This window comes from Biomphalaria glabrata, chromosome 6, assembly GCF_947242115.1.
Source record: "Biomphalaria glabrata chromosome 6, xgBioGlab47.1, whole genome shotgun sequence".
Classification (NCBI taxonomy): domain Eukaryota; kingdom Metazoa; phylum Mollusca; class Gastropoda; family Planorbidae; genus Biomphalaria; species Biomphalaria glabrata.
This window is the reverse complement of record NC_074716.1, coordinates 16694789-16722735: the sequence shown is the minus strand read 5'-3', so window position 1 is coordinate 16722735 and position 27947 is coordinate 16694789. Positions and strand designations below refer to the sequence as shown.

Genomic DNA, 27947 nt, shown 5'->3' with positions numbered 1-27947 from the left:
GCGCGAGAAGTTTTTTTTTCACTAGATTTCACAATTACGGGTATTGCATAATGCCGTTTTTTTTTTTTATCGCACGCAGGATTGGCGTTTAATATCCATATTGAATGACACTCCAAAATGACAATTTTGTCTATATATTTCAGGAGATTTGTGTAAGTTTCTTCTAAAGATTTTAATAATTTCCGGATATTTCCAGGGCTTTTTTTTGTGTTTATATTTTGCAATTTCAGGAGATTTCCAGGAGCTCCTGGTAAATCGACAGGAGGCCGCGGGAAATCTGTTATAAGTTATAAAATGAAATTAGCGCGGGTCCTATGAAAGTGCGGGGCCCACTGCGGTCGCATAGGTTGCAGTGGCCTAAGGCCAGCCCTGCAAAATAGCGGTGTATGCTACACCGCCGGTCGACTAGTAGGCCCTACTACATTATTAAAAAAAAAAACTTTGGGGAAAGGGGGGGGGGAGAGATTTTCAAAACCATCCAATTTACAATAGTAAGACCTGATCTAGATCTGATAGAAGTAGAGAGATTTAAGTTAAAAGACCCAAAACACACACAAATATTTAGTCAGTTTGATCTGTTGTGTAGTCTACTGTATGTTTGATCCATTGTGTGACTGACAATATTTAAGAACTGGTAGAAATGATCAAATTAAGTTGTCAAACAGAAGAATTTGGAAGTTTAAGTTTTATCCAAATGTCGATTTACTAAAGTTGTAAATATTTAAATAGGAACATGTCAACATTAAAATGGCTCAAATGGAAGAAATAGAAAAAAAAATCAAACGTCAAAAAATGAGATGTATTATTAATAAATTCGCTGATAGTCGATCTTATTTCAGGAGACGAAACTCAGTATCGAAGCTCGATAGAAGAGTTTACAAACTGGTGCACCGACAACTTTCTAGAACTGAATGTAACAAAAACTAAAGAACTTATAATAGATTTAAGAAAGAAAAAACATACTATTTGTGAAATGGAAATAAACACTACATCTATAGAACAAGTAAAGGCATATAAATATCTAGGCGTTATCATCAACAACAAGCTTTCATGGGAAGACCACCTTGGAACTCTGACAAAGAAAACAGCCCAGCGACTCTTTTTTCTATACAAACTCAACAGTTTTAAATTAAACAAGAATATCCTTGAGACATTTTACGGCGCGACTGTACAAAATCTGCTAAAATACGGAATAAGTTGTTGGCAAGGCAACGCCTCATCTAAACTGTTGCGACGTCTAGAAAACATCATTAAAAAAAAGCATAAAAAATTACACTCACAACATTACCAAATTTAAAGGAACTTTTTGAACAAACGTGCCTAAGAAAAATCGAAAAAATCTTGGAAGACAACGGCCACCCGCTCCATCAGAACTACGCCAGGTCGTCGTGAAGTGGGCGACTTCTGTCAATCAAAACAAGAACGGAGCGGTACAAAAACTCGTTCGTACCTCACTCGGTCAGACTCTATCACCGCCACTCATTGATCAGGGAACATGAAATGCACCAAGATACCTGTGTGTAGTCGCTGAATGAACTCTTTATGTTGTCTGTTGTATTTATGTGTATTTTTCTGTTGTGTTGTCTTTATATGAGAAACGAGTCCTTGTAATCACAACAAATTTCCGTAAGGATCAATAAAGCAGTCTTAGTCTTAGTCTTTGTCTTAATGTAGGCAATGGCCGTCATCATCATCATCAAACCCCATTTGAGTGAAGGCTTGAGAACCTCAAATCCTCTCTTGCAAAAGCCCTTGACAGAAACTCTGCTGTATTGCATAGTGTATACATGCCACCATACAGGTCGAGAATTTTTTGTTTCCCAGACCTGTCGAGACGGAGATCACCAAGTCTTGGGCAGTCAAACAGAATATGAGGCACGGTTTCCTCTTCTTCCCCGCAGCGGGGACACCTTGAATCGAAATTTGGCCATAGCCGTGAGAAATATGAGCCAACAGGACAGTGGCCTGTCCTGCACTGTGCTATAATAGCTTGCTCAGGCCTGGGCAGCCTCCACCACGGGGAAGTGCGGTCAGGGCGCGTCATGCGCTCCCATACTCCACGGGCTTTTTGGGACGCTTCCCAGCACTCAAACCACTTTTCCATTTCTGTTTTTTTTTAATTATAGCTAGAGCATGATGGAAACTTACAGCATGTTCGGTGGGTGGAATTAGCCCTCCTTGGTGGGTAAAGGAGTCTACAATAGTGTTGCCAGTCACACCTAAGTGACTCGGTACCCACTGCATTATTACAGGGGTGCCATAGCGTTGCTTTGTACTGTATGAAGCCATGATGACAGTGTTGATTTTGGGGGGCCATGGTCCAGGGCTTTGCAAAGCCTGTAGTACAGGTTTTGAGTCAGTGACCACAACAATCTGTGTTGCCCTCAAACGTCCGTAGCCTATAGCGCGCCTCGATCATTTTTGCTGTAGCAAGCTCAGCGCGCACTAGTCCAGTCTCGAATCTTTTGTAGACATAGGTGATGTGGCCCGTGGGGGAAGGGGCTGTGTGGAAGAAGAATTTCATTCTGCGGAAAGCGTTATGCACCCCAACTTAATCTCAAATGTATAACTCATACACTGCATCGGTAGCCAACACTGTTTCAAATACGTTTCTGACTTTCCCTTAGAAATAAAGATTATTACGTCATAGCCCAAACCTCCTGCAGGGGGAGGGGGGCAGAGGACAGCTGCAGACGTTGTTCGAACTTAAATGGCAGTCCGAAGCGTATGCGTGACGACCAGGCACCCATCATGTAGTTCCCTCAGTTAGCGGTTCTAACCACTTAACTACACACTAAGATATTGGACAATTATTTTTAGTACCATCCAAAAAGGGGGGGGGGGGCACATGTAACTAAAAACTAGGGTATCAATAGATAGGCACCGCTGTGAACTGATTTTGAGTACTGGTTTAATGATTAAAAATCAATAATGCGCTAGACGGGAGTTTGACGGGGAAGTCTTTAGCTTCGCCTTGCTGTGTCTAGTTGACATGGAGTTTCAGAGAAATGATGACATCATAAGACGGCTATTATATATCGTAGACTGACTTACGCCGGCTGTCTGCCAGCAAGGTTAAAATCTCGTTCACGTTCATTCTCCCACTTCTCATTCTCGGATCAAGTTAAAACTTTGCACAATTATTGATTGGCGATGACAACGCACGAATTATTGAAAGAAATAACCAATTGTTTAGTCAAGTTGTTGAAATTAATTAATTCTGTTGCAGGAGAAACGTAGGTAGAACCTATATGCCAAACAACGCTAACACCACAACTCGTCAAAGCGTTAGCGGTCCTTTTAAAATTGCTTTGACCAATACATCTAAAGTGTGTGTGAGGTGTGGGCTTGAAAACGAGATATTTCATTTGTTTTAATAAATGAGATTTCTGAGTCATTATTGATATTTAAGCTTATAAATTTTTTTTCAATATCAAATGCTAAAATAAAATGTATATTTATATAACCAAAGTGTATGCGTTCGACTCACTCGAGTCTTTACTCTGTGACTTGATAGATGTTTGATATTAGAGCACGGAATGGGTTGCCTGAGCCAGCTAGAAAATGCAATGACTTGGCAGAATTTAAGTCATTGGTTAACATGCATGGCTAGATGCATGACGCGTAGGACGTAATTATCATCTTTTTTTAAAGTAACGTCTGTATTATATAAGATAAGGATAAGATACACTTCTGAAGTATAGCATAGTCAAGTAAGTAAATTAAAGTTCCCCATTCAGACCTTGTGATCTTTTGGGCAGATGATGTAAAGGTCATCTGTTTCTATAGATCACAGTTAACGTGTCCAGCAAAACGACCAACCCCTTTTACCTCTCCCCTTTCTCACTAATGTCAGGTATCCATTCGAAATAGCTGGGTGGTCTTAGGACTGTCAAAATCTCAATCTTCACCAAGGTAAACCCCTAGATCCAACAGTTCGTAAGTGTTACATTGTCAAACTAAAATCACACCCGAACATGATACGACGCTAGTAGGCTAGACAGAAAAGTCGACTTCTGCTAAAGTTGAGAATGAAACTTGTGATCATAGCAAAAACCATCTCGAGAATTCTTTGCTGTTTAGCAATCAGGTCGCTGTCTTGACATTATTCGGAAACAACCTTCCAAAAATATATAAAAAATAATTTTGTGTTCCCAAGGTCTAGAACTTTATACTAATTGGTTGTGTCTGTATTTGTGTGTGTGTGTGTGTGTGTTGGGGGGGGGGGCTAATGTAATGGCTGCCTTTGCTGTTGTGTCTGACTTTGACAGTTACTTAGAAGGTGTTTAGTGTTTACGTTCATCCTGTACTACACGAAGAAGTCTCATCAAGTCTCATTAAGTCTCATTTCGACATGTAGGCTAATAAAAGAGGCCGCAAAAAAAAAAAAAAAAAAGAAAAAAAAAAGAAGGGTTTAGGCTCGAACCTAATACATTGCTGTTGCTTATCATGTGCATGACTGACTCGCAAGTTTGAGATGTTCATTTAGAAATGTAGATGTCACGTCCTAGCTCAGTCCACATGTAGATCGGCCGCAGACGGACGAGGGCAGAGTTCGAACCCAAACCATCAGTGAGGATAGTTATAAGAGTCAAAAGGCTTGTCGTTGCTTCGTACAATGAAATAGTTATGAGGTGAATGTGGACGATATATACACATCATGTTGGATAGGGAAAGAGATCTGATCCAAAAAAACACATGTGTTGGTTTATATATATATATATATATAGTTTCCTTTTTGAATTTAAACTTTGCAGTAATGCGCCTAAAAAAATTACTAGCTTGGCAGCATTTTTTGAAACACCTACATTCCTCTTCTAAAGAATGAATGGAAAGTTCGAAATCACTTTTTTTTTTATTTCTGGTAAAATTCTTCACGGATACGCGCCACTCAGCACTTAGTACACATGCACACACCCCTACACCCACCCACACACACACACACGAAGACACGCTCGTCTCGCGATTTGTGCGCCATCGAGGCCAGCAAACCAAACACGCAGTACTCCCCCCCCCCCCCCCCCCGTGTGTCTCACCTGTAGCGACACTGACAGGGACTCTAGTTACCACGGGGATAAACACATTTTTTTTTTTTTGAAAATACATATCAAGGCATTGTTATATTTCATTGAATAGAAAGTATCTTTATCTTGTTCTGTGTCTTTAAGAAACTAGATTTACGTTGCACACACTGAAAAGGAGTATTAAAAAAGCGTACTAGTAAAGTGATATTAACGGTGACTTTTTCCCGTTGCTATATTCAACAAACTGTGATCCAGTCTGCAGACAGAGGTAAGTGAAGATTGTGTTTTAAATTACAATGGTTACCAGGTGCGTTATTCAACTGGAAGGTTTTCAAACGTGACCGATTAGTTTTTTCCTGGAATAATTCTATCCCAGGGTGTTTTGTCAGTCCTAAGACGCGGCTAAGACATGTCATCTCTAATTTTCTTGTCGATTTACTATTTGTATTTGGCCCTTATCCTGAAAAATGTGTGTTTTTCAACATCTTTTGACACCATTAACCGGGTAGGGAAGGCGCGCATTCCATAGTAATTATATCTAGACCTATACCTATATTTTTTGAAACAATCTCTGCTCTTAATAAGATTCCAGGAATTTAACCTTTGCATTAGAAATAAATGTAGCAGCATAGTGGGCATTATTTTTAAAACATTGTAAAGTTGACACCCTATAGCTTGTAGTAGCCTATAGTAAACTAAGGCCTAATTGAGCGTTTATCGTCTTCTTTTAATGACATGTCACGTATAGGCATTTATTAATTGTTCGTATCAGGACCGCATTTACACTTGAGAAGGCCCTAAGCTATTTGAGATACGGGGGCCTTACTATCAATTTATTCCTTTGATTTTTCTTCAGAACAATATTATGGGTGAGGGCTAAACTATACCTTATGTTGTCTATAGTTAAATCTAGCACTGGTTGGCCTAACAATCTGCTTAAACAATAAAAGGCAAAACTTGTAACATGGTATATAATTTATTTTATCACTTGTGTAATGTAGCTTAGGCTATATAGAACCTTGGTCACTCTGACATCACTTGTGTAATGTAGCCTATATAGAACCTTGGTCACTCTGACATCACTTGTGTAATGTAGCCTATATAGAACCTTGGTCACTCTGACATCACTAGTGTGATGTAGCCTATATAGAACCTTGGTCACTCTGATATCACTTGTGTAATGTAGCCTATATAGAACCTTGGTCACTCTATCACTTGCATAATGTAGCCTATATAGAACCTTGGTCACTCTATCACTAGTGTAATGTAGCCTATATAGAACCTTGGTCACTCTGACATCACTTGTGTAATGTAGCCTATATAGAGCCTTGGTCACTCTATCACTAGTGTAATGTAGCCTATATAGAGCCTTGGTCACTCTGATATCACTTGCATAATCTAGCCTATATAGAACCTTGGTCACTCTAACATCACTTGTGTAATGTAGCCTATATAGAGCCTTGGTCACTCTGATATCACTTGCATAATGTAGCCTATATAGAACCTTGGTCACTCTAACATCACTTGTGTAATGTAGCCTATATAGAACCTTGGTCACTCTAACATCACTTGTGTAATGTAGCCTATATAGAGCCTTGGTCACTCTGATATCACTTGCATAATCTAGCCTATATAGAACCTTGGTCACTCTAACATCACTTGTGTAATGTAGCCTATATAGAACCTTGGTCACTCTGACATTTGCGAAACTTAGCTTGCTGCAGCAGGGCATGCAACTTGTTCCCCTTACACCGAAAAAAAAAAGCACAATCTTAAGAGACTGTAAGTGTGAAGGATCATAAAGCACTTCAAGACAATACGGTACCTTAAAGTAGACCTTAGTGCCCGTTATCTGCATTGTATCATTGCGACATAATAACAAAATATATGTTCAAGTGTGTCACATGAATTGTTAATGATTTGTTTTAGCAGGAAGCAGGAACTTGTATTTTAAAATCATCAGATACTTTTACTATAGCAGTAGTCAGATACTTCTATCAAAGCAGTAGTCAGATACTTCTATCAAAGCAGTAGTCAGATACTTCTACCAAAACAGTAGTCAGAGTCTTTTACTTTTACTACAGCATTAGTCAGATGTTGAGTCCGACTGACTTATTTTTCGAGGGTGGGGTAAAGTTGATAATCTCGTAATCCTGGACACATTCAATGTAAAATGTCAACACCGGTGTTATAAAATATAGCTTTGATAAATCTGCGTCTCAACGTATAGTGTAGGCCTAGTTCACTTCATACTGAATCATTTTGTTTTCAATTTACTGGATTAATTTCAATGTCACATACAAAGTAGACGGATGCATACATGACTAGATTTTGGCCTCTCGACCACGCTTCCCACTTAAGCTTAAAACGGGAGGGGGGTGGGGTTGGCATCATCATATCGTTTAATTCCGGACTCACGAGTCGTACCTTGCTTCGCCACTGACAGTTCTGTAAACATTTCTAATACAACTATTGAGTGTGGTATACACTTAGGCATATTTTAAAAAAAATCCAGATATCATTTAAAACAAAATTTAAATCATAATTTCCAAATCTATTAAAATGTTTGTTTGTAAAATGTTTTACATGTTTCGGATGTTCCTTCAGAGTTGAAGATAGTTTACTTCCTAGTCCAAACCTCCCGCAGGACGACGGGGGATGGGAGCGGGCAGGATTTGAACCCTCGACCATCGATAAATCCGAACGACAGTCCAGCGCGCAAACCTCACGACCAGGCAGCCATCATATCGTTTAATTCCGGACTCACGAGTACCTTGCCAAAAATAATAGACTGCTGGTTTGATTCTTATTTTTGTTTCCCCGCCCAAGGATATCTTGCTTGCCACACTAGGTAATAATATATTCGCTCCAAACACCGCCATCTCTGTTCAATTTTCTACTGTTTGTCATATCTGTTTGTTGATCAAAAGTGTTCACACTTTCCCACGCTCAGTATACACACTCACATGTTGATCATTCATTTGATTATCATATCAGTGATTTCTAGTGAAAGTAGTGTATAGAACTACCGCAGAACTTTTTTTTTGTCTCTCTTACTATCGTGATGTTACAGCCTAAAAGTCTAGGTATACATATGTAGAGGGTAGGCCTAATAAAGAGGTCGACAATGTAATCATAGCACTTGGATACAGTTTGCATTTAACAAAGTAATTAAGTAAGTAAAGTTTCCCCTTTCAGACCTTGCGATCTATGAGCGAGGTGATGTTTAGGTCATCCGTTTATTTGGCCAACAGTTAAAGGGCAGGGTGTTATGTGGCCAGCACAACGACCAACTAAAGCTAGGTACTCATTACAGTTGGATCGACTTCAAAATCCCAGTCCTCACCTATATTCGAACCCAGGACCCACAGTTCGGAATCCAAGCGCTTAACCATTCGACCACCGCACCCCCGCATTTAACAAATGTTTAATAAGAAAGAACGCCGGATTAGTTACTGCATATTTACGATCACTGTCTTAAAGACATAGAAGTATGTCTTAATGGTAGGCCCAAGTATTCTGATTTCATTACATCGGGGCGGGTCTTGAAGTGGTATTACAGTTTTTCTGAAGTCGTAAAGTCTTGAGAATTTTAATATTGAACACAAGTCATAAATTCTCAGTGAGACACACACACGCTAGTAAAATAAGATAAGATAATTTTATTGATCCAATCAAATGGAAATTCAGTTTGACTACAATTGACATCAGCGTAACTACAGTACAATAACAGTATAGATGAACAATTCGAACAACATTCACACACGAAACACATACACATTCACAACCAGCGCTTTATAAATTTAACTTCTATGTACTTCTGGAATACGACAGCTGATCTTGTAACACTCTGACCGAAATTGGGATAAAGGAGTTTTAAAATCTTTCTGTTTTAATCCTAATGGAAAGGAGACGACCACTTCGTTCAGATCTTATGTAACAGTGGTTTAATGGGTGCAGGTTGTCCTTAAGAATCGAGTGTTGTTTGAAAGGCATATTTCAAGCTCTTCAAGAGATAGTAGCTGTATTCGAGTGATATACGATGCTTTTTTAATTAGTCTATGTCTTTGTGCCAGTGAAGTATTACCATACCAGCAGGTGATGGAAAAGTTAATTAGACTGCTGATGGTTGCTGTATAAAAAAGTTTAATAATTGTTTTGTCGATGTTAAATTTTCTTAGTTTTCTGAGATAGAAGAGTCGCTGGTGAATTTTTGTGTAGAGGTTTTGACAGTATTCACTCCATCTCAGTTTGTTGTTGATGGTTGTACCTAGGTATTTATATTCTTGTACTTGTTCTATGGTTTGATTGTTTATCTGAATTTCTGCAATGTAGCCTTTATGTTTCCTAAAGTCAATAATCATTTCTTTAGTTTTCTGAACATTTAAAACTAGAAAGTTATCTATACACCATTGATTAGACTTGATGTCGCACGCAATGTGTTTATAGTGGTCTGACCTAAAGCTAGGTTGTAAATACGTTGCAGGACATCAAACTTGTTTGGGATTGTCGTACTAATGTTTCAGGTAAAATATATATCATAATCAATATTTTAGACCAAAAGCTCAGCGGAATAACCACAGTTTTTTCTTTTTGTCAAAAATGTATTTTCAATAAACTATACGTTTAATTATCGCAATTCTTTCTATCTTCTTTATTGAACGTTTGCTTTAAATTTATTTCTACTGCCAAGTCAACTGCTTGCAATTCTTTCTACTGCCAAGTCAGCTGCTTGCAATTCTTTCTACTGCCAAGTCAACTGCTTGCAATTCTTTCTACTGCCAAGTTAGCTGCTTGCAATTCTTTCTACTGCCAAGTCAGCTGCTTGTAATTCTTTCTACTGGTGCGGATTCCGGCAGGGGCGGACAACAACTGACCACCTGGTAAGGCTGGAAGCTTATATTAGAAATGCATTACTCAGAAGAGAACATCTAGTAGCTGTATTCTTCGATATAGAAAAGGCCTATGACACAACCTGGAAACATGGCATTCTACGTGACCTGGCGCTTAAGGGGCTTAAGGGACACCTCCCCCGTTTTGTGGAGGAATTCCTGAAAGATCGAAAATTTCAGGTTCGAGTGGGCATTTCCGCTTCTGACACTCATGACCAGGAAATGGGTGTACCCCAGGCCAGCATTCTGTCAGTCACCCTGTTCAACATTAAAATAAATAGCATCATAAATGCGCTGTCCCCTGGCATAGAGTGCTCTTTGTATGTTGATGACTTTGTCATTCTCACTTATGGGAAAAACATGAACACCTTAGAAAGAAATATCCAGCTATGTTTAAACAAAATTCAGGGTTGGGCAAACTATAATGGTTTCAAATTCTCAGACTCCAAAACAGTTAGTATGCATTTTTGTAATCTAAGGGGACTCCACCCAGACCCTGAACTATTTATACACAAAAAGAAGATTCCTGTCGTGAAAACTACAAAATTTTTAGGCCTCACCTTAGATTCCAAATTTAATTTTCTCCCCCACATTAAGGAAGTTAAGAAGAAATGCCAAAAGTCATTAAACATACTAAGAGTACTCAGCCATACGGACTGGGGAGCTGACAGAGATACCTTGCTGCTGCTCTATCGAAGTCTAATTCGATCCAAGCTAGACTACGGATCCATAATATATGGAGCAGCAAGGAAGTCGTACCTAAAAATACTGGAACCAATACAAAATGCTGCCCTGCGTCTCTGTCTCGGCGCGTTTCGTACATCACCTATCCCAAGTCTCCATGTGGAGGCTGGAGAACTCCCCATGGATATAAGAATGAAAAAGCTTGCAATGCAGTATATGGTCAAGCTAAAATCCAACCCCACGAACCCTGCTTTTGACTCCATATTTAACCCCACAGAGGTAGAATTATACAATCGAAGGCCTAACGTCATACAGCCGTTGGGCCTTCGAATGAGAGAACCCATCCAAAATTTAACCCCACCCATTGACCAAATCTCTAAAATAGAAACCCCTCAGAACCCTCCTTGGCTAATGAATAAACCCAAATTAAATTTATCCCTCCTCAATTTCAAAAAAGAAAATACAGACCCAAGCATACTACAAGTCCACTTTAGGGAACTGCAGGAGAGCTACGGAAATTGTGGCACCATCTACACAGACGGATCCAAAATGGAGGGAAAGGTCGCGTGTGCCTGCTCCTTTCGGAACAAAATCTCCCGTAGACTCCCCGATGGCTGCTCCATCTTTACGGCCGAATAGCACGCAATATGCTTGCACTTATGGCCGTAAAAGCATCAGAAAGGAGGAAATTTATAATCTGCTCCGACTCCAAATCTGCATTGCAAGCTTTGGGGCGGATGAAGACTGACATCCCATTGGTACATAAGAGCCTGAAGCTGTTGGACCAAATAACAGCCGACCGTAGGGATGTCACCTTCATCTGGGTCCCCTCCCATGTTGGCATTGAGGGAAACGAAGCCGCAGACAGAGAAGCAAAGAGAGCCCTAAATCATGCGGTGTCAGGAACCCAAATTCCCTACTCGGACCTGAGACAAAGTATTGACTCTGCCACCTATCGAGAGTGGCAGAACCGATGGGAGGCTGAGACTCACAGTAAACTCAGGCAGATTGTGGCGGATGTCAGGTGGCGGCCCACATCTAAGGGTCTGACAAGGCGTGGTAGCACGACCATGTCCAGACTTAGGATTGGCCACACCTACATCACGCACTCTTTTGTACTGAAGAGAGAGGAGCCCCCACTTTGGGAGTACTCTCGCCTCACCGTGGAACATATCCTCGTTGATTGCCCCAGATACCAGGATGTCAGGGCGAAATATTTTAGAGTCACTAATTTAAATACACTATTTGATAATGTCGACCCTGGGAAGGTACTGGGCTTTATCCGGGAAGTGGGGCTATCTACGAAGATCTGATTTATGAATTTGTGAACATGCACTATTTACATTAGATTTTTACCAAATATTTAAATTTTTACTACCATTACTATTTTAAGTGTGAATAGACCTTGATTTTAATGATATGACTGTATAGAATATGGCCCTTGTTGTTTAGAGAGAGAGGGATCCTTAGGGGACTGCAGGCACGACATGGCCTAAATTGTGCCGATGTGCCTCAAATCAAAAATCAAATCAAATCAAATCTTCTTTGGCACTAGACATATTGGCGTGATGATCTCTTTGGCACTAGACATATTGGCGTGATGATTTCTTTGGCACTAGACATATTGGCGTTATGATTTCTTTGACATTAGACAATATTGGCGTGATGATTTCTTTGGCATCTGACAATATAGGCGTGATGATTTATTTGGCACTAGACAATGTTGGGGTGATGATTTATTTGGCACTAGACAATGTTGGGGTGATGATTTCTTTGGGTGGCTGCCTAGTCGCATGGAAGGCGCTTTGGACTGTTATCACGAGTTCAAACCCTGCCCACTGCCATCTCCAACACTCCATACTAATGATGCTGCACCCAATTATTTGTGTACATCAAATATTAACAGCCATTTTTGCTTCCTATAAGATTGGGGTCCCTAGGCGGCTGCCTAGTTTGTCTATGCCTAAGGTGTCGGCCCTGCTCTGACGTTCTGCATGAGATTTGGGCTAGAAAGCAACGAAAGAAGGCCTGATACGTGTAACTCTAGTCTCTAGTGTAGTGCTGTAGGGGTAATGCTTTAAGAAAAAAAATACCTAAGCACTCCCCCTCTCCCAAACTATTTTCCTGGTGACAGTGCACACCTGACGACACAAACAATAGGTCTCCTCAAACGACCACCTAAAAAACAATGACAAAATAAACCATTCATCTTGTCACTGGGACTATAAATAGTTGTGTTCACGTGACATATAAAGACGTTCAGGATGTTCTTCGGCTTAATGTCCCCTTACAATCACACACACACACAAACTCAGAGTGACGTCAATGCTAATTGGCGATTGACTAAATAATATGATGTGACATGTATTCTATTTCCAGCTACTTGAGACTACTCGAATGTTTTTAAAATTCAAGCAATCATAACAAAAAAAAAAAATTAAATATAATTTTACAAAAGCTTTAAGCCTTGATGACTTGCTTGTGTGTGTGTGTGTGGGGGGGGGTAAGGAGTTAAACCGCCAGAAATATGTTCAAATTTATGTTTTTGAACCTGCGATTGTACTCAACGGCTAAAATGTATTGTAGTGAATAATGTAGTGTTTGTAGTAGTTTACAGTGCACCATGAAACAAAATATTTCATCACTTGATGTTTTTGTTCATAAGTAATCAATTTTAATTGTGGTCGATAGGCTAAGTGCGCTTGAACTTGGCTTGTATTGGCTACCTAGAAGGGGACTTGAGGTTCGACACCCGACTCGGGCAGAGTTGCGTTTACTGAGCGCCTAGAGGCAGCACGGAAAACCAACTCCTAGATACACCCCCCCCCCCCCACCGGTATAAAGATGAGATTGGACCAAAGCGCTCTGAGCATGCTATAAGCATGAAAGTAGCGCTATATAAAAGCTAAAATAATAATAACGTAGGCCTACTTTAAAAAAACAAAACAAGTCGTCTTTTACCTAGAAAGGGGGAATGGAACCCACCACCGTCACGTTGACTTTTAAGACATTAACTAAAAGTTAAAAAAACAAAAAAAACAAAAACGTGCATACATAAAACAAACAAAAAATGTGAGGTAGTGTAAATATACATACTTACCTCCCTTCTTTCTATTTACACCTTAAGCCTGGGACAGATTGAGACAAGTTTATTGAATATTGTAGATCAAATAAAACTAATAGCTTTTAGCATGGTTTAAATAGTGTATAGTAACACTTAGTATGGTGTAAAAACTGTATAGTCGACAGTTTGATGAAGACAGGAGGTGAACTGCTTGTTTCCTAGAAGAATCGGTTGTAGTTTTATATTTGGCATATCCAAATTATTAGTCAGAAAAAAGGATCTTCATTTTGTGCGTATGTGTGTTTGTGGTGTGCGTTTTGACTTACCAGAAAGATATTCAACCCTGAGTGTGTGTAAGGGTATTTTGAGCAAACCAGAAAGAGATTGTTGTTTAAGTTTGTTTTTGTGTGTGAACATTACGCATTAAAATAGTTAGACTTGGTAATATTGTATTTATTTGTACACTACTTCTAATTTCAATGGCAATGTCTTCCATTCCGAAGATCAGAGATGAGTGCAGTGTTTTACATGACTCTGCAAACCCAGTAGCCACCAGCATAATTTTTCTTACATCTATGAAACATAATTGTCGCCAGTAAGAGTGAGTGGAAACAAAGCCACAACTAGCCCATGTTGGCTTCTCATGTCTCGAAACCTCATTGACATTTGTTTTAGGCTCTGAGGCAGAGAAAAAAAAAGACTAGCCTAGCCAAAATTGTTAGAGCAAAAACAGACAATAATGCAGTAAGCCAAACCTCCGAGTGTAATCAGCTTTCCAGTGAGATGTTCTGACTTCACGGCCATCTTTGATTTTATAGCAAATGAGGTTGTAATCAATTTCTAATGAGGACCTATATTGAATGAAAGACTGACTGACAGACTGACTGAAAGACAAAACAGATAGATAGATGGATAGATGGATAGATAGATAGATAGATAGATAGATAGATAGATAGATAGATAGATAGATAGATAGATAGTGTTGTGCAAGAATTATGTTTGGCTGACACCTCAACGTCAAGTCACTCTAACAACAGTTGCAGGCCCGTCCTGAGCCACCTGCTACCATGTGGTAGTACTCTGGTAGTATTTCTACCTCCCAACTGCCGGCTAAACATTTGGTATTGAAGAGAAAAAAAAATCATTGATAAGCCAGGACATTTCACTTTAATTAGGTCATCTTGATACCCAGATAAGACACATCTCGTTGAATGTTTGCTGTTTAGACGTGGCAGCTTCCGTTACATCATAGTATTTTTTTAAAAAAAGTTGATTAAAAAAAACATTTTAAAATGTCCAAGCAACCAATGACGCTATTCTGACAATCACGACTTGGAAATGATAGACCGCATTCAGCTTCATAATGAAGGAATTGATTTTATGTTATATATTTACATGTTTTCCTTTAAACAAAAATAATTAGCATTCATCTAGTTAGATATCATTTTACTGTGTATCATTTACTTTTCAAATGCCGATGTGCGACAAAGCTGTTGCTATACATAACTTTGGGAAAGTTGAACTGAATGCTGTGTCATGCGACACGTGAGTTAGTTTCCCACACCCCACTCACGTGTCGACTCACGCTAGCACTCAAGTGAAATTAGAATTAGTATTCGATCGATTTTATTCTGATTCAAAAAAATGAATGCATATATAAATAGTTTGATGACGTTATGGATCTGATAGTTGTCAAGAAGAAATGAGATATTGTTCAACCTCTGTATCTTTACCCTATCCCTCGTTGAAGTGTCTTTCTCCAGTCCTGCCTGGTCGTGCAGTGTGCGCGCTGGACTGTCGTTCGGAATTTATCGATGGTCGAGGGTTCAAATCCTGCCTGCTCGCATCCCCCGTCGTCCTGCGGGAGGTTTGGACTAGGAAGTAAACTATCTTCAACTCTTTTGTGACATCCGAAACATGTCAAACATTTTACAACAAACAAACAGACAACTTTCTTTTACCTTGGATCTAATTTCTTCCAATCCATTCTTTGATATTGTCTTCCAATCGATTTCTTTCTTTGTCTATTCTTCTTTATCCTGGTACTGTTCCCTGAAGGAAGTCCTTTGCAAGCCCTGAGGACCCCGTGATATAGTCATACAGTTTAATTTAGCGTGTTTTGACAGTAGTTAGGTCATCGTGATGTCGAATTGTTGTAATGATCCTGTTTCTAATCTCTTCATTAGTGATGCGGTCTGTGTAAGTGACACCTAGGCTCACACTTAAAGTGTGACTTCAACAGGTTTTGGGGAAATTGATATTTTCTGATAGGATTGTTTTTGTTGTCCCTTTTAACATCAACATCAACAAGGGCAAACTTTGTCTTTTATGTTTTATATTTATATTATAAATTTAGACTATATTATTTTATCTATGTTTTATATTTTGAATATACATTTTTAAGTTAAGTCAACTATTTTCTGATGTTAAGTTGCTTGAGTTCAATTGAAACAAAGTTTGTTCAGTTTTGTTGAGGTTTGTTTTTTGGAGCTCTTACGACGTGAGGATACAATTCTTACATTTTGTAAACAAACTCACTTCTGCTCCTTCTGTCCCGCCTCATCAAATCACTGTTGATTCACTTAAAATCAACATTTATTGATTTACGTGAATGCTTAAGCTAATGATTTAGGTGAGGGATTAAACTCATAATTAAGGTAAGTGATTAGGCTAATGATTAAGGTGAATGATTTAGATGGGACAATAGCGTTTGTCATATGAAGGCCTATATACTAATACTCTCTATTATTGTTTTGTTATAATGTGTAGCTCACTTTAACCTTAGAACTTAATGACTATTCGTAGTCAATGTTTTGTAAACTAAAGTTCGGCAATTTGTTTTCTTGTACAGTTTGACAGTTCTACTAAAAAATGTGCTCGCACATTTCTAAAAAAATGTTCCAGTTTTGTTTTGAGTTGGTGATATGTACAGTCTCGAACCTTAGAACGCCTACTGCGGTTGTATCCAGATTTTAACAAAGCTTATATCAACTCTGTCTGTCTGGTCAAAAGTGTGTATACGTTATTTCTCCCACACCCAATCTCGGATCAAGTTGAAACTTTACACAATTATTTATTCGCAAAAACAATATATGAATAAATTAAAAAAAACACAATTAGTCAATTAATTTTTGGTAATTAATTATTTTGTTTTGACATTGAATAAGGGAAATAATTACTACATCATTGAGAGATATACTTCTAACTGTAGAGTTCTTTTCCTTGCTTAAGGTTGATTTTTTATACAAGATTTTTCTATATTTTGCTTGTTAAGAGATTAACGTGAAATATTGATGTACAGTTACATACATAAGAACTCGTTTGAAAACAAGACATGGAAGGTAGTTCAAGTTAGTCAATAGCTAATCGAGATCTACATGACCTCGGGCAGGGATTAACTCTTTCACCAGCCTCATTGTAGTATACACTGTTTCAAGGACGGGGTTATCTCTTCTTCTGCTGTAAAAAGAAAACCCAAATCTAGATGAATTTAAACTCCTACAGGCAGAGGCGTAGTCAGGGGGGGGGGGGAGGGAGCACGATGCTCCAAACGCCACCCTCAGGGGGTCGCCACACGCAGCTTATATTTCACGGAAAATGGGGTAGGGTAGGTACAATAATGTCCCTTGCATCGGGCGCACGTTTTGTTCACTACGCCACTGCCTACAGGGCTACTGTTTGTTTAATTAGCGAGCTTCAACATTAATTCTATAAATAAGATGTCTCTTCAAAATGAGGCAACTGTTCACCTCTTGTTCTTTTGAAATAACTCTTAGAATGGAACACTGATGTCACTGGGCAGCGTTCACTTGAAAGTCACGTATGTCTCAATGAGTGTCATGCCATGACAATAACACGTCGGCTACAACCTGACAGTAATGGACTCCATGAATGAGAAGGGGCGAGAATTCCTATAGTGCATATATATATATATATATATATATATATATATATATATATATATATATATATATATATATATATATATATATATGCAGGGTGCGTGAAAAAAATGTATACACACTTTGAACTAGCATAGACAATTTATTTCCCGTTCTACAATGCTAAATTTCTGTTTTCCTGGCCATGTTTGATTTTGGACAGAGAGCCTGTATATTGAGTGATGTTTTCAATAGGCAGTAGCTAAACAAATGAAGACAAAAAGACAAGAGCAGGTTTAAATAAAGGAAGGTTTTGTCTCATCACTTTCATAAATATTGAAATGAGCAAATACAACACGCATAGTTCTATCTGTGAAGTAAGTAGAGAGGAGTTAAATCTACCACTACATTTAGAAAGTCTATCTCCTGAATCTACCACTACATTTAGAAAGTCTATCTCCTGAATCTACCACTACATTTAGAAAGTCTATCTCCTGAATCTACCACTACATTTAGAAAGTCTATCTCCTGAATCTACCACTACATTTAGAAAGTCTATCGCCTGAATCTACCACTAGATCTCTATAAAGTCTCACTTTTTCCATCCACTTATTTTGTTTTTCCTGTTTTGGATCTCGATAGGTCTCGTATCTCTTGGTCTTGCAAGTTTGTTCTAGCTAAACTATGACCTACTTTTCATCTACAATGAGGCCAGAGATTATTCTAAATGGTGCATGACAACATAACTCTATAAATAAAACTGTAACGCTCAAGACACGAAGACTAGAATATACGTCTTTTGATTGTTGAGACAGACCTCAATCGACACATTTGTTACCCTTACATCGGAACATGCTGGCAAGAATAGCCCCAAACAGGATAACAGATGTAGATCTATTTAAAATATATTATAAAGTATAGCTTCCTGATTAATTTTCGGACTCCGAAGACAAGCTTGAGTATTATTATTATAAAATAAAATTCATTTATCAGTTTTATCTTTTAGGGTCATACCTTCGCAGTTTTAGACATCAAAGTTTCATTGGCCGTGTATTTCATTATATAATATAAATTCATAATTTTAAGTATGTGACTCTGTATTTGGGCATAGGGTCACAAAAAGATGTTCACAACCTCAAAACAGTTTGATTGCGTTGATCCTGGGAATCTACTGGGCTTTATCCGAGAGGTGGGGTTGAATACTGAAATTTGAGTTGAGATAGGGCAAAGTACTTACGATATATATACGTATATACTACAGATAACTAAAATTTGTACTATTTTGATTTGTGAGTGGACCTTATTTTAATACATCAGCTGTGTAACTCTTAACACTTAACCTATATAAAAGTAACCCTTGGGGAATTTTGGGCACGACACGGACTAAATTGTTCCGTTGTGCCAAAAATTCAAAATATCAAAAAGATATTCCAATGTATGTTCAACATATTACAAGTAAATAGTGTCACGACTCTCCATTCAGTCACACAATCTTACAAATGTACTGTTGGAACACTGAACGTTGGTTGGCCTACATTTTCTTCATAGTATTCAAAGATTGGAACCCAATGACCCACGTGTGCCCCTATCAGTCAAAACTCCGGACGCAATGAACCAAATGAATAAACTCCTTCGCGCCATGGCAGCAATGTCACTGGGACTTCGCATAACTGGTTTCACACATTTGAGTTTCAAACTTGTCACATCGCTGCTCAGACATGACGATACTGTCACAATGTCAGATGTAGACATTCATGCTGTACTGTCGAGAAGTCAAAACTGTTTTCTATTTGACATTGATCTCACTTGTTCTTTTCTTCGACCTATCACCAGTCAGACGTGACTTAGGTCACGTCTTACAAAATACTTTTCTACCAATGTTTACAATGCCATTTTGGTTTGTTTCTTTGTAAGTTTTTCTATTCAATGGACTTTCAAAACCTGCCATCTCAATGCAAACAGACGATCACTGGTGAAATGGAGTGTGTTCAACATAGTCTAAAGCGCATTGAATGGTTTGACATTATTAACGATTCATACAAACTTAAATTGGAGGTCAGTAGCTGTCACAGCAAGTGGTTGGTTGGGTTACATCCTTATCACTCGAATTTGAGAAGAGACGGAAGTGCTTGTGTTGTGTTTACGAATGAGAGAGAGACAAGAAAGAGGGAGTGGAGAGAGAGAGAGATAGATAACAGAGGAAAGAAAGAGAGAGTGGATAGAGAGAAAAAAGAGAAGAAAGAGAGAGTTGAGAGAAAAGAGAGAGAAGAAAGAGAGCAGAGAGAGAGAGAGAGAAAAGAGAGAGATGAAAGAGAGAAAGGAAAAAGGAAAAGAGAGAGAGATAAAATCGAGATAGAAGAGAGAGAAATAAGTGATTGCGAAAAGAAAGTTAAAAAAAAGTAAAGTTACCCTTTCAGACCTTGCTATCTATGGGGCAGATAATGTTACGGAGGTCTGTTTCTATGACCAACGGTTAACGTGCAGGGTGTCTTGTGGCCACCACAACGACCAACCGCCTTTACTTTATCCAACTTAAGTCAAGTACCCATTAGAGTTAGGTTGACTCAAGGGAGCCCAAAATATCCCGAACCCAGGACCTCGGGGTCGGAAGCCGAGCCCTTAACCACTCAGCCACCGCACCCCCGAGAGAGAAAATAGAAAGAGAAGAGAAAGAGAGAGAGAGAGAGAAGGGTGGACGTGGAGATCAAAGCTAGTATACAACATACGTTTTGATGTTAGGCCCTGGGATTGAAGAACGAGTGTCAAATAGTAATGCCGGTACTAATAGGTTTCAATAGGTTAGATGTGTGCTAACTGGACATTTGCTGCTATGCTATAGCCACTGTATAGTAGTGCACGACACGAAGAACTCGGAATCAGTTAACAGAAGGCGCAGATGTTTGCTTCAACAAGTAGATCTAGTGGAGTCTATGTTGACGTGATATCGAGGAGATGGCATCCATTCTAGCTAATTATATATATCGTGATGTGGTTATGTAACAACTTCAATGTCAAGGCCATCTCCTTTTTCTCTCTATAGGCTACCAGTCACCCCATAGAGTCTTGGACAGGTAGATCGAGATCTAAGTTGTATCACGTGGATTAATATCGTTGTCACTCAACTAGTGCAAGGGCAATGTGACCATTAGAAACGAATTGGATTTGAAGAGTTAGTTCCGCCCTTCAAGTGCTTAATGAACTATTCATTCTGTGCAGTGATTCTCAGCCTTTCGGGGTCAAGGACTATTTACACATTGAAACGTATCAAAATAGTTGAACACCACTGATAATTGTGTCATTAGTTGCAGCACAATAAAGTTGTGTAATTTCTTGTTCCAAATTGTGTCATTAGTTGCAACACAATAAAGTTGTGTAATTTCTTGTTCCAAATTGTGTCATTAGTTGCAACACAATAAAGTTGTGTAATTTCTTGTTCCAAATTGTGTCATTAGTTGCAACACAATAAAGTTGTGTAATTTCTTGTTCCAAATTGTGTCATTAGTTGCAACACAATAAAGCTGTGTAATTTCTTGTTCCAAATTGTGTCATTAGTTGCAGCACAATAAAGTTGTGTAATTTCTTGTTCAAAATTGTGTCGTTAGTTGCAGCACAATAAAGTTGTGTAATTTCTTGTTCAAAATTGTGTCGTTAGTTGCGCTACAAAATTGTGTAATTAGATGAATAACAAAATGTGTACCAAAGACATCTTATATTATAAAATACAGACATTAGGCCTACTTCAAAAAAAAAAAAAAAAAAAGATGATTACGTCCTACGCGTCATGTAGTGACCAGACTAAAGTTCTTTTTAAATCAAGTGCCGGTGCCATTATCCGTTTCTAACTACTGCCATCCCGCCATTGGTTTTTAACGGTCTATAGTAATGGTCAACACACCATTGCTACTTAAAAATCTCATTTTGAAGCAGGAAAAGAAAAGAAATACTTTAAGAAATAACTTTCGCGTCCAAAAATGAATGAGAAGAGAGAATGACAACAATAGCATTGTTATAAGAAGAAATGCGTACAGGAAATACTGTTTTGAACGCGCTTTGCGCATGCCACAACAAGTAGGAGGGGAAATTCATTGTGAAAAGCGGTGCGATCGATTAGATTTGGCCTAGAAAGCTTGGGGAGAGAATGCGGTGAAGAATACAGGCTATACCCGGAAAATTTATGTTTTTAAGCTTGCATGGCTAGTACGAATTTGTCTTAGCATATGGAACGAGGAATATGCCTTTATCTTTGTGTCTATATGGTAGACTTTTAATATGGACCACTAAGCACCCGGGGTCTACATTCTGTGAACCACTGAAATAAAATGTTAAAATCTGGAACCATCGGGTTCACCTAAACTAAATCTAACAAACAACTTTGGACTTGATAAATAGAAATGTCAGGCCCTAATGAATTATGGAAATAGCCAAAGTAATAGATAGGTGCCATAATTAAGCAGTTCAGCCTTCTTTGATATTTTTTTAAAAGGCCATCATCTGGGACACCGGGGGAGAAACACAATCATGCGCCCATTTAATCTGATGTAGTCTGCTCTATAATTGGTGTACGTTCTTGCGTCAAGGTCACTTATGCTAAATAAACTCTACTTAGGTTTAATCTCTTCTAGGCCTACACTGGCTCTACAAATATAGGCGTATCTCTCAATTACTTTCTAAATATGTGAAATAAATTATACCCTTGTTGAATTGATTTATATATATATATATATATATATATACATAAGTAGAAAATTCTTACAATGCTTATATCAACTCACTCTGTCTGCTTGTCTGTCTGCTTGTCTGTCTGTCTGTCTGTCTGTTTGCTTGTCTGTCTGTCTGTCTGTCTGTCTGCTTGTCTCTCTGTCTGTTTATCTCTCTGTTTATCTCTCTGTCTGTCTATCTCTCTGTCTGTTTATCTCTCTGTCTATCTCTCTGTCTGTCTATCTCTCTGTCTGTTTATCTCTCTGTCTGTTTATCTCTCTGTCTGTTTATCTCTCTGTCTGCTTGTCTGTCTGTCTGTTTATCTCTCTGTCTGTTTATCTCTCTGTCTGTTTATCTCTCTATTTATCTCTCTGTCTGTTTATCTCTCTGTCTGTTTATCTCTCTGTCTGTTTATCTCTCTGTCTGTTTATCTCTCTGTCTGTTTATCTCTCTGTCTGCTTGTCTCTCTGTCTGGTCGTTATTTTTTCCCATACCATTCTCGGATCAAGTTGAAACTTGACACAATTATTCATTTTCAATGGCAACACATAAATCAATCGAGATATTAAACATTTATTAATTAAACAGAATTAATTAATTTTGTCTGATAGAAATTTCACTGTATTTAGAGATGTTTTCTGTAAATATTCAATCTTTCTATAAATAAATTTAGTTTTTTTTTTTTTTTTTAAGTATTTTTATGCATTGCTTGTTTAAAATAGATTTTTTAAAATTTCCATTACATGAAATATGTGAAGTTTATAAACATTTTAAGCTGAAAACGAAAAACATTTTGAAACCTATAAACTCTAATGTAGGCCTAAGAGAAAATAAAGTCACTGTAAAAGCTTCACTTCGTTACGTATGTGTACCACTAATGAATCTCCACTTCGTTACGAATATATGCTACTCCAACAATATCTAATGGATATGTCGGTTAGAAGTGTGTGTTCAGGCCACTAACGGATTCAGAACCTTTGAGTGGGGGGGGGGCGATTTTTTTCCAAACCCTAACCCTAACGCCCAGTAAACCCTAACCTTAACGCCCAGTAAACCCTAACCCTATGCATAAACGTGCGTACAGCTTACATATATATATATATATATATATATATATATATATATAATGTGTGTGTGTGTGTGTGTGTGAATAAAAAAACAACCGAGTTTCTAAACCTTCGGCGAAAAAACAACAACAATAAACCCAGTCATGTTGAGGCCCTTTCTCCTGCAAACTTAGGGGTCTGGGGAAGCGCTGTAAGCTTCTGCAGTGAGGCTTCGGGCGAAGCCCCGAGGCCAAAAGCGCCATCTTGCATTTTCATTGCAGAAACGCACTCCTGACATCTACAGCTCATTATTCATCAGTGAGGTTTGAGGCGAAGCCCCGACGCCAAAAGAGTTTTCTTGCATTCTTCACTGCAGAAACGCATTCTCCTAGCCTACAGCTCATTATTCATCCTATTAAAAAAGGATCTTTTGAATAATGTACTTGAAAAATATTCTAATATGAATTTATTGGCAAATAAAACCGATTTGTTCCTTGAAAAGATAAGATACCCCACATATTTAGATTAAGGCTTTGAGGATCGACGTCAAAAAAAAATTATTGGATAAATAATATTTAAAAACAAATGCTCATTTGTAAGTGATACATTTTGTTCAATAGGCATGTTTGTAATTTTGTTTTGTTACAGAACTATAATTCAAAACTCTAAACAAAAAAATTCGAAAGTGGGAGGAGAAATCAAGTGGACCAATGAGATTCTATTCTAATTTTTGGCATTTTTAGGATTTAAGCATAAATTGTGAGTTATAGTTCCAAATTTATTTAACTAGCAAAATAAATATCAGATTGAGTATAGGTTGGAAAAAGGCGACTAAATTACTCTTATACTGAAAAATTTCGTATGAATTCTAAATTTTTCAAAACAAAGTCTTTCTTAAAACAATTATGATAAATTCAGGTGCGATGACATAAACTATGTCGCCATATTTGGCTTTTCTGTTTTAAAACGTCATGTCTTCGTCTGGAAAGGGGAGAGGGCGGTAGAGTGAAAACGTTAACCCTCGCTCCTTTTTATAATTTCTGCTAATGATTGCATTTGGCATTAAAGAATAAGGGGGTGGGGCGACTCGATACAAGAATTTATTAACTATAATACAAAAAGAAAAAGTATTGGTTTGTCCGATGGGCGGAAGGCAATTGCATGTATCGCCCCTCCCACCTGGTACAACCCTATTTCATTTTATATTTACTAATGATACAATTTGAGATTAGAGTGTGTGTGCGACATAACATTCAAATGGATTCACATGTCAATACGTAGCTTATCTATTATATAAAGTAGAAAGTAAGGCGTATGTATGTATGTAACTCTCTGTAGACAACTCTCTGTAGACATCTCTATGTAGACAACTCTCTGTAGACAACTCTCTGTGTGTCTCTGTAGACATCTCTATGTAGACAACTCTCTGTAGACAACTCTCTGTAGACAACTCCGCTGATGTCAATAGTTGACAGAATTCATTGATCAGGAAAGCTGTGTGTTTGTCAGCGAGGTGAACATATGTAACTATACACTGTACCAACCAGATTACCCAGCAGTTATAAATAAATTGCGGCCCTCGTAGCAGCTAAGTGTAACGCTATTGTCTACCATTAGATCTAGTCAAATGAAAGAAAACAGTCATGGGACAGCGCGGCGGCGGAGAGTCTTGAAAGGGAGATCACGTGACGACAGCCTTTTCAACATGACTTTAGAAAGTACTTGGAAACGTCAATAGAGTCATTACAACAGTAAGGATCGAATCCTGGCAGCCATTCCGGTTTCAGGCAGGAGAAGGGGTCTGACTGAAGATAAACAAAGAGAGCGTTAGCAAGTGTGGAGCGAATATATTTCTGTCAACTCTCCGCTTTTCTTTCATCTTCCTATTGAGAGCAGTGATAGATCCAGGAGTAGGAACATTGAGAGCAGTGATAGATCCAGGAGTAGTAACATTGAGAGCAGTGATAGATCCAGGAGTAGTAACATTGAGAGCAGTGATAGATCCAGGAGTAGTACCATTGAGAGCAGTGATAGATCCAGGAGTAGTAACATTGAGAGCAGTGATAGATCTAGGAGTAGTAACATTGAGAGCAGTGATAGATCCAGGAGTAGTAACATTGAGAGCAGTGATAGATCTAGGAGTAGTAACATTGAGAGCAGTGATAGATCTAGGAGTAGTAACATTGAGAGCAGTGATAGATCCAGGAGTAGGAACATTGAGAGCAGTGATAGATCCAGGAGTAGTAACATTGAGAGCAGTGATAGATCCAGGAGTAGTAACATTGAGAGCAGTGATAGATCTAGGAGTAGTACCATTGAGAGCAGTGATAGATCCAGGAGTAGTACCATTGAGAGCAGTGATAGATCCAGGAGTAGTACCATTGAGAGCAGTGATAGATCCAGGAGTAGTACCATTGAGAGCAGTGAAAGATCCAGGAGTAGTACCATTGAGAGCAGTGATAGATCCAGGAGTAGTACCATTGAGAGCAGTGATAGATCCAGGAGTAGTACCATTGAGAGCAGTGATAGATCCAGGAGTAGTACCATTGAGAGCAGTGAAAGATCCAGGAGTAGTACCATTGAGAGCAGTGATAGATTCAGGAGTTGTACCATTGAGAGCAGTGATAGATTCAGGAGTTGTACCATTGAGAGCAGTGAAAGATCCAGGAGTAGTACCATTGAGAGCAGTGAAATATCCAGGAGTAGTACCATTGAGAGCAGTGATAGATTCAGGAGTTGTACCATTGAGAGCAGTGATAGTTTCAGGAGTTGTACCATTGAGAGCAGTGATAGATTCAGGAGTTGTACCATTGAGAGCAGTGATAGATCCAGGAGTTGTACCATTGAGAGCAGTGATAGATTCAGGAGTTGTACCATTGAGAGCAGTGATAGATCCAGGAGTAGTACCATTGAGAGCAGTGATAGATTCAGGAGTAGTACCATTGAGAGCAGTGATAGATTCAGGAGTTGTACCATTGAGAGCAGTGATAGATCCAGGAGTAGTACCATTGAGAGCAGTGATAGATCCAGGAGTAGTACCATTGAGAGCAGTGATAGATTCAGGAGTAGTACCATTGAGAGCAGTGATAGATTCAGGAGTAGTACCATTGAGAGCTCACAAAAGTGTTCAATCTACTAAGTCAACTTATTTCTGAATTTGTTGTTGTTGTTTTTTTTTAGACCGGATGAGAGTTGAATAAACAGAGATTTTGAAACAATATGATATCATAGACTCTTTGACAGAAGTCATGAACTTTCGGATGACAGGTCACAAATGTCTTTTGACAGAGTTCGTGAACTTTAATTTCACAGTGAGTTCATAAGCTTCCAGTCACAAATAAAGGCCACGAACTTCAAGTTACAAAGAGGGATCATGAACTTCCGGTTGATGAGAGGTCACAAACTTCCAGTTATAGTGAAATAATAAACTTCCGGTTAAAAGAGAGGTCATAAAGTTCCGGTAAAAAGACAGGTCAAAAACTTCCAATCATAGTGAGATCATGAACTTCCGGTTAAAAGAGAGATCATGACCTTTCAGTCATAGTGAGATCATGAACTTCCGGTTAAAAGAGAGGTCTGAACTTCCAGTTGTCAAAGAAGTCGAGAATTTGCAGTTGACAGAGTGGTCATGACCTTTCATTTGTGGAAAAAAGTCTTTACGTTTTCCAGTCTGCTCTACCCAAAATGGCAGCAATCTAATAAAACTTTAGATTGACTTGGGAGAGAGACAACACGCTCTCAGTTTCTGCTGGTGTAAAATGAACGACCTCCACCCCTCCCCAACACACATCTTGGTATTTCAAAAAAATATTTGGATCACTTTGTCATTAAAAAAATATCCATATCTAGATTCGATCATTTCTTCTCCAATCGTTGTAACAGAAAAATCTCGTAAAAATATTTTCATAATAATAGCAAACACAATGTCAAGGACTAAGCAAAGAGTCGGCACAATATTTGTTTTTCTATTTGTGCAGTAAGTCCCTTAAATCAGTAAACAAGCTTCAACAGACACTGAGTAAAAAAAAAAAGAAGCAGTAAAAGTCTTAATTTCTCCATCCAGTCTTGCATCTGTGATTTTCGAAGCAAAGTTTGTTGATGAAATTTGTGTTTTCCCACCAGTATTGATCAGAAGAATGTCACACACACACACACACATACACACATACACACAGGGACGCCGGTAATAGTGCTCATAGTGTGAGAAAGTCGGATGGGTAATTAGATGGTAGGATATATATATGTTAATAGATTCGTAGATAGACAGACAGTGAGGGAGGGGGGGAGTTGTGATGTATAGATGAATTGATTGAAAAAGAAGAGATGGCAGAGGTTATGCAGAGACTTCTCGAGCTGAAAATAGTTTAATATATTCTTCCTGCATTTAGATTAATTCATTTAGTATTTCTTTCCATAGAATGCGTGATAAATTTTAAATGTGTATAGGACTAAAAGGGAATAGGTGAGTTGATGGGGGTGAAAATAAGCTTTATCGTAGACTTAGATCCTTCCGCGCCGGTTAACGCATTGGGCGGCAAGCTGTCTCCACAAAGACCTGTCACTGGCAATGTCTAAAGCCTCTTCCCACTTGGTGTCCACTGCTCTGAGGTCCTCCATGAAAGTGTGGTGCCAAGTTATACGAGGACGTCCCTGTTTGC

The 27947-nt window shown here is 38.6% G+C and overlaps 2 protein-coding genes across 3 annotated transcripts in view; one reads left to right on the top strand and one right to left on the bottom strand.

The window, feature by feature from the left end:
• Positions 1-5025: 5025 nt before the first annotated feature.
• Positions 5026-27947, top strand: part of LOC106057642 (transmembrane protein 45B-like) — a 35764-nt gene continuing 12842 nt past the window's right edge. Inside the window, exon 1 of one of the 2 annotated variants that reach the window (XM_013214944.2) lies at positions 5026-5292. The gene's annotated coding sequence lies outside the window, so the exon portion shown is untranslated. Of the gene's footprint in view, positions 5293-23955; positions 24049-27947 lie in introns of those variants that run through there. The other variant, XM_056032779.1, reaches the window with a different exon arrangement.
• LOC129926692 (uncharacterized) lies at positions 25073-27486 on the bottom strand. The gene is made up of 2 exons (XM_056032270.1): positions 27459-27486; positions 25073-26403 (listed from the first exon to the last, which is right to left on the bottom strand). Exons 1-2 carry the CDS (start codon positions 27484-27486, stop codon positions 25073-25075), a joined length of 1359 nt encoding a protein of 452 aa, XP_055888245.1.

Coding starts and splice junctions, on each gene's coding strand:
- LOC129926692 (XM_056032270.1), bottom strand. CDS start 27,486: ATGAGCACTATTACCGGCGTCCCTGTGT. Junction 26,404..27,458: donor TATTACCGGCGTCCCTGTGT/GTATGTGTGTAT, acceptor CACTTTTGTGAG/CTCTCAATGGTACTACTCCT.